We start from the raw sequence: 7,490 nt of genomic DNA, 5'->3' as shown, positions 1-7,490 counted from the left end.
CCTTGCAACCCGCCGGCCACAAGATGGTTGAAGTCTCTTGATGCCGCCGACCTTAGGTGAGAAAGCAAAGGGAGAATAAGAATATGAGAGGGCCGGCCACAATGAGAGTAGAAGAGGAATAGAAATAGTGTAGATGATTATTTCCTCTAAGGTACCATCTATCATCTTTTATAATCCTTGGTAATGGCTAAAAAGAAAAGATGTTAACAATAATTAAAATCTCTCTTTTAAATTTTCTTTTGTGGATGGTTACAAAAGGAAAGTTTTAAAATTAAAAATACCCTTTTAAAACCCATCTTGGTCGGCCCCTTGCTTGGGCACCAAGCAAGGATGTGGTCGGCCATAAGTATGACTTGGGTGGATGCGAGGATTTATACATAGAGGCTACAACAAGGACCTAGAGGAGGAATTGGTTTTGGCCTCCTAATGAGCTTGAGCTTCCTGTGTTCAACCCGAACACCCAACTTAAGTTCATCAATAATAACGCATACCACTAAAGAGTTATTATTGAACTACCGCACCAATCTCATATTACATTATGGGCTTCTTTTTATCATGAGTGTGTTAATCTCCTTGTGTTTAAGATATCGAATGCCCATTAATTAAATGCGTTACTGACAACTCACTTAATTAACATCTAGCTCCAAAATTAGTACCACTCAACTTCATTGTCATGTCAGAACTAAGTCCACCTGCAGGATTTACATGACAATCCTTATGAGCTCCTCAAGGGGGCACCATCATCGTAATAAAAAGGATATAGTTTTCTTCTATAATCAACAACACACCATATAAATAATATTATTTTTCAACTTATCGGGCCTATTGATTTAACGAATAAATCTCACCCTTTGATAAATTAAAGAAATAAATACTAAGTACATGTGCTTGTTATTATATCGGGATTAAGAGTACGCACATTCATAATAACAGAGGTTTTGTTCTTTTATGCAGTCAGTATAAAAGGAACAACCTCAAATGGTCCTGCTCTATACACATATAGTGTACTAGTGTAATTTTATAGTCAAGATAAATTAGTACCAAATTACACTACAATCATTCCAATAGTTTGTCCCAATCCATCTTGGTTTTGAGCTTCTATTTATAATTTATAAGGAACTGATAACATGATCTTTTGTGTGATACCACACACCATGTTATCTACAATATAAATTAAATAGACAACTGCATTTAACTAAATACAGACATTTGACCAATGTGATTCTCATTTCAAAATAAATGTTTATACAAAAAGCTAGACTTTTAGTATACATTCTAACACATCTTACTTCATTTTTTTCTTGAAAATTCACTTGTAACCCAACAATTTACTTCTTGGAGGACGATCCACAAGATTCCATGTGTGGTTTTGCAAGATAGAGTTAATTTCAAATGCAATTATCTTTTTCAATTGAGATCCATCAGAAGAGTCTATAGCTTCTAAATGACTTTTGGGATCACTTTCTAACATGAGAGTAATAAAATTTGTTCTGACCTGAGCTCTTTTACTTCGTTTGAGCTCAATCACAACTGGTTCTTCTTCTTCTTCTTCTTATGTTTAATATGCTTATTCTGAGGAACTTGCTTCCTCTCAAGTCTCATATGGAAACATATGTTCAAATAACGAGTTATTTCTTGATTGAATAATTAGGTTTTTGTGTATCTCTAGTATTGAGACTCATACACAAGGAACCGATAAACACTGATGTTATATCCATATCCAATAAATATGCAATCAATAATTTTTTGTTCTATCTTGATCATTTTCGGATCAAACATCAAAACTTTGGCCAAACATCCCCCACACTCACAAGTATTTGAAGGATGATTGTCTTCTATTCCACAACTCATAAGTGCTCTTATCTATTTTCCTTCAAAATATCTTATTCAAAATGTAATTAGCTATGAACATAGCTTTTCTTCATATTTGCTTTGGAAGTTCATAGATCAAAAGAAGAGCATTCATAACCTCCTTTATAGTATAATTCTTTCGGTCAACAATACCATTTTGCTGAGGAGTATAGGGAGTTATTGTTCCATATCTGATCCCATGTTCAATACACAACTTAGCTAACGGTGATACCTATTCACTACTTCAATCACTTCGTACCACCTTAATTTTTTTATTAAGTTTATTTTAAATCTCATTCTTATAGAAAATGAATTTCTTTATAGCTTCATTTTTATTTTTTAGAATATACCTAAAATAATATTGTGTTATTATCAACAAAAGTGATAAAGTACATATTCCCACCATGTGTTGGCATACCTATTAGGTTGCATGCATCAGTGTGGATTAGGTCAAGTGATCCATTACTTTTTCAATATGTTAAAAGGATGACCTTGTCATTTTTGCTTTAACACAAGTCTCATACTTATGTTTTGTCTCAAGGTGGAATGTAACTATACTTTACATGTTAGTTAATCTATACAACACATAGTAGTTAGCATGTCCTAGTCTACATTTCAAAAACACGAAAACTTAAACATATAAATGAAAGAGCTTTCATTCTTATTAACTTTGAGCCTATGACCATTACACTGAGCTTAAATAGCCCATCAATTACATAATCCTTTCTCACAAACATTCCCTTCTCAAATAGAACAACTATGTTCAACTCAAAAATAATGCAAAAATTATACTTGCTCAAAAGCATTTGGACACCAATTAAGTTTTTTTGAATTTTTGGAGCAGACTAAATATTGTTTAAAGTGAGCTCCTTGTCCGAAATCATCTTTAGCACCACTTTACTTTGACTCTTTATGGATGAAATTACTGAGTTCTCCATGAACATCTTATCTCCATCTTTGACATCTTCAAAATTGTAGAGAAGTTTCTTGGCATACATATCTGGTGGTACTGGTATTGATCCATCATTACCATGTATCTGAACCCATTAGGTTCAGTTTGGAAAACACTAGGCAGAGTTCATCCATTTTTTATCCTTCATTCAGGTTGGCCTCTTGCTTCTTCTACTACTTTCTATACTCTGAAAATTTGTGATTGACTCATTCATAATATAAGTATTTCCAAGAGAACTTCTTGTTTATGCCTCCTCTGGATCCTAGCTTGGAAGATTTGAAACTCTTCCATTTCGAGCTTTGACCATACTCGGTCACGTTGGCTTTCACAGTAACCTGAGAAAATGACTTTCTCTCAAAAATTTTATTGTCTTCCTCAATTCAAATTCTAACAACGAGTTCTTTGATATTCATCTCCTTTCGCTTGTGCTTCAAGTAGTTCTTGAAGTCCTTTAAGTCAAGAGGTAGTTTTTCAATGATAGTTGTCACCTAGAAGATTTCACTCAAGACCATGTCTTCCGAGTGAATCTTGTACAGAATCACTTGAAGCTCGACTTGGTTGATCACCATCTTAGAGCCAACCATCTTATAGTTTAGGAATTGTTAACGATGAACATTTTGTCCCCGCATTCTCTGTCTTGTATTTCTTGTCCACGGACTTCCACAATTCCTTAACCATTCTCATTATATTATACACATCATACAACTAGTCAACAAAGTAGTTGAGGATGTAATTTCGGCATAAAAATATAGAATGACTCCATGATTCCACTGCACTGATAGTCTAGACATCAATAACCTCTTCAGCCAACTTAGGAGGTTCTTTTGTCGAGAACCGAGCCAAGTTTAGCTTGGTCAAGTAGAAGAATATCTTCTGCTGTCCCTATTTGAAGTTCCACTCAGTGAACTTTTCTAGCTTTTCCCCATAGTTGATTGGAACATTTCTAATTGGGGTAGAAGGATCCTTCATGTGTTGAGTCTATTGCATCTCAATCGTTTTCATGGTCATCTCGACATAACTGAATCTGTTTTAAGATTGTTAGACAATCTTGTTACCGGAGATACAAGGAATGTAGTTTGAATTGAAATTACAAATCAAAACTAGATTTATCTGTTGAGATGAATTGAGTAGATAATCTCAAGCTATCAGTCTGGAAGGTTAGGTCGAGCTCTTGGTTGTCTGCACATGAGTGGGGCATCTCTAGTCGCAATCGAATTCTCCAAAGTGTCTTAAGGTTTGTGGTCTGAAGTTTCCCGAGCTGACTGGGAAGCGAGGTCCAAGTCGGGGTGTCCAGTAAGGCTAGAGCGGGTTGTCGTGAATAGGAAGTTTGCTTTGAGTGCTTCTCAAGTGCTCGAGGTTTGAGTGACCCAAGTGGCTCCAATCGGGATGTCGAGTGCCTTACTTGTCGAGTCGCTGAGTGTTGAGTCCTAATGCTAGTGCCTGACTTGTTGAAGCACTGAGCGCCAAGTGCTGAGGCGAGAGAGCAATTGCTTGACTGTCGAGTTTCGCTCGAGCTCGAATGGGTTGTTGTACCCAGTTGGAAAGTGATGTAAAGTATTAGAGAACTAGTAGTCCTGAGTCGGAGTGATTTCCGAGTGTTTGGAAATAGAGAAGTCGAGGTCTGCGTTTAATGTAATTTCTTAAAACAAATTCATCCCATCTGTCGGTGCTTAGAGGTCATGACAGACGTCTGTTTCCTTAGATACAACGATAGATCATGATCACTACCAAACATTGCTCGGTCACGATGAATTGAGAAAGTAACCAATTACTATCACAATTAGACTACTAAGCAAAGTGCACTGCAGAGAGGAAGACCAAGGGAAATAAATTGGATGGAGATTTCTTTTATCTTGCATCTGCTTCTCTTCTCTTCTCAAGATCATAACCTCCTTTTATGGGAACGCCTCCCCTTAGTTGTGTTAAATGGCCAAGTAAAGGCATTACTGTCTTTATCACCTAGATCGAAAACGTTCATGTCGACCATTAATCGATCGTTTCATCCGGATGAGTTACGGATTTACGATTAAACATCTGATTAATTTTTCTATTACACTCTTACTTAAGTATAAAAAAAGATTTAATTGGCAAAATATTGATTGCATTTAGGTAAATCTTTATCTTGACGTACGTAGATCGTGCTCACTTACGATTCACATTTGATTTAGTACAATTTGAAATTTAGATTTATACCCTTTGTACGGATACACATGAGAGAGTCTCACCATATTCACAATTTTAATGATTATAAACTACATTTTCACGAAACTCCTAACGTGGAAGTCACATTAGCAAGTTTCTTTCCCTCCACTACTTTTCCCTCCACATTATTTTCAACACTTTTTAACGTCGTCCCATTTAACTTCATCTCGATCGCACTGTCTTGTTCTGGAAGAAGTAAACTTTCTCGACCGAGAAGACAAGCAGTCGATTACATGATCATGAAAAGTGAAACATAAGTTTCAGTATTGGAGACTCGATGTACATGTCCTGTCCTTAAACAGATTTTTTGTCGGCAGGTGAGTTTGGTTCAGATTTCTACTGAACTGCTACTCACCGTTCTATCTCTATCTACATGGCGTTATTATTATTATTATTATTATCGAAGAGACATCTATAAATATACAGCTCCCTTCTGCTTCCGATCATCGTCCAAATCTTCTTCTCTGGCTCCCTTCTCTATCTCAGTTCTTCTCGCGCGGCTGCTCAATATCTATAGATTCAATCAGAACCATAAAGTAGCCATTCCCTTGGAATTACAAAAATGATTCAGAAGCTGCTGTCCAAGAACTGCAACACGCACGGGCAGGACTCCTCTTACTTCTTAGGGTGGCAGGAGTACGAGAAGAACCCCTACGATCCAATTGCTAACCCTGCAGGGATTATTCAGATGGGCCTTGCAGAGAACCAGGTTGATCTCTCACTCACTCACTCCTTATTATCAGTTAATTAAATTCTTGATTCTCAATTCTTAATCCGACGTTTGATGTGCATGGGCGGCTGCAGCTCTGCTTTGATCTAATCGAGTCATGGCTGGAGAACAATCCTGCCCCTGCCGGCTTCCAGGAAGATAGTGCACTAACCTTCCGGGACCTTGCTCTCTTCCAAGACTACCATGGCCTGCCCGCTTTCAAGAAAGTAAGTCCCACATACGATCGACTTAATTTAGAAAGATAACTAGGAGCTTCGTTTCTAATCATGCACGGTGCAAAATCTACAGGCTTTAGTTAATTACATGGGACGAGTAAGAGGAAACAGAGTAAGGTTCGACCCCAACAACCTGGTCCTCACTGCCGGCTCTACCTGTGCCAATGAGATCCTCATGTTTTGCCTTGCCGATCCGGGCGAAGCATTCCTCCTACCAACCCCTTATTATCCAGGGTATGCACGCGTCTTCGACATTTGCTAATCTTTGTGGTGAATCTTTGGCGAATTGTATTAATTGATTGACTTATGGTTGCATATTTTGCAGGTTTGACAGAGACCTCAAATGGCGGACCGGAGCCGAGATCGTCCCGGTGCATTGCTCCAGCTTCAACGACTTCCGCATCACCGGAGCCGCCCTGGAAGAAGCTTACCACCGCGCGCGCAAGCGCGGCCTCACCGTAAAAGGAGTCCTCGTCACCAACCCCTGCAATCCACTGGGCACCGCGATGACCCGGATCGAGCTCGACGCCCTCATCGACTTCGTGGTCGCCAAGGGCATCCACCTCGTCAGCGACGAGATTTACGCGGGCACCAACTTCGCAGAGCCGGGGTTCGTGAGCGTCGCCGAGGTGATCGCCGATGGCAGGGCCGATTCCGCCCGCGACCGCATCCACATCGTGTGCAGCCTCTCCAAGGACCTCGGTCTCCCGGGGTTCCGCGTCGGCGGGATCTACTCCGAGAACGAGGCGGTCGTGTCGGCGGCGACCAAGATGTCCAGCTTCGGTCTCGTCTCCTCCCAGACGCAGTACCTCCTCGCGGCGTTGCTCTCCGACGAGGAGTTCACGGAGGAGTACGTGGCGGAGAACAGGAGGAGGCTGCGAGGGCGGCACGACGCGCTGGTGCGCGGCCTGCGAGCAATGGGCATCGAGTGCTTGGAGAGCAGCGCGGGGCTGTTCTGCTGGGTGGACATGCGGCACCTGCTGAGCGCGAGCACGTTCGATGGGGAAATGGAGCTGTGGAAGAAGATCGTGTACCAAGTCGGGCTCAACATATCGCCTGGATCCTCCTGCCACTGCGACGAGCCCGGGTGGTTCCGCCTCTGCTTCGCAAACATGTCGGAGGAGACTCTCAACCTCGCCTTGCGGCGGCTTCAGACCTTCGTGGACTCCGGCCGGGACAGCCCCAACGGCGGCGGTGTTGGTCAACGCCCAAGGAGACAGTTCGTGGCTCACTGGGTCCTACGATCGGCTCCGTCTTCGAAGTCCGAACGCTAGCTACGAATATACGGATCGTTAATTGCATGCATAATTATTAAATTCGTTCGTTTTCCGAGTACCGCACGCATTATGTTTATTTAATTATTATTTTTCCTTGGATCACTTCCATCGATCTTATTGGATGTTGAAGCGGCCAAGGTTTGATGCGTGAGAGTGTCTTTTAACTTCAACGTTCTAGCTGAAGTTTATCGTGAAATGGACGACCGTTATGTCGTTCACTATTTTGTTCTCCTAGACTTCAAATAAAGCAATATTTTGTCAAA

General features: G+C 40.7%; 1 protein-coding gene across 1 annotated transcript; it reads left to right on the top strand.

Moving 5' to 3' along the window:
• The first annotated feature begins 5,567 nt into the window (after positions 1-5,567).
• On the top strand, positions 5,568-7,246 carry LOC121998057 (1-aminocyclopropane-1-carboxylate synthase 1-like). Its single transcript, XM_042552832.1, has 4 exons — positions 5,568-5,714; positions 5,810-5,941; positions 6,024-6,184; positions 6,276-7,246. Exons 1-4 carry the CDS (start codon positions 5,568-5,570, stop codon positions 7,222-7,224), a joined length of 1,389 nt encoding a protein of 462 aa, XP_042408766.1. The 3' UTR covers positions 7,225-7,246.
• The last annotated feature ends 244 nt before the right edge of the window (positions 7,247-7,490 follow it).

This window comes from Zingiber officinale, chromosome 1B, assembly GCF_018446385.1.
Source record: "Zingiber officinale cultivar Zhangliang chromosome 1B, Zo_v1.1, whole genome shotgun sequence".
NCBI lineage: Eukaryota > Viridiplantae > Streptophyta > Magnoliopsida > Zingiberales > Zingiberaceae > Zingiber > Zingiber officinale.
Note: the sequence above shows the minus strand (reverse complement) of the source record. Positions and strands in the feature narration are given on the sequence as shown.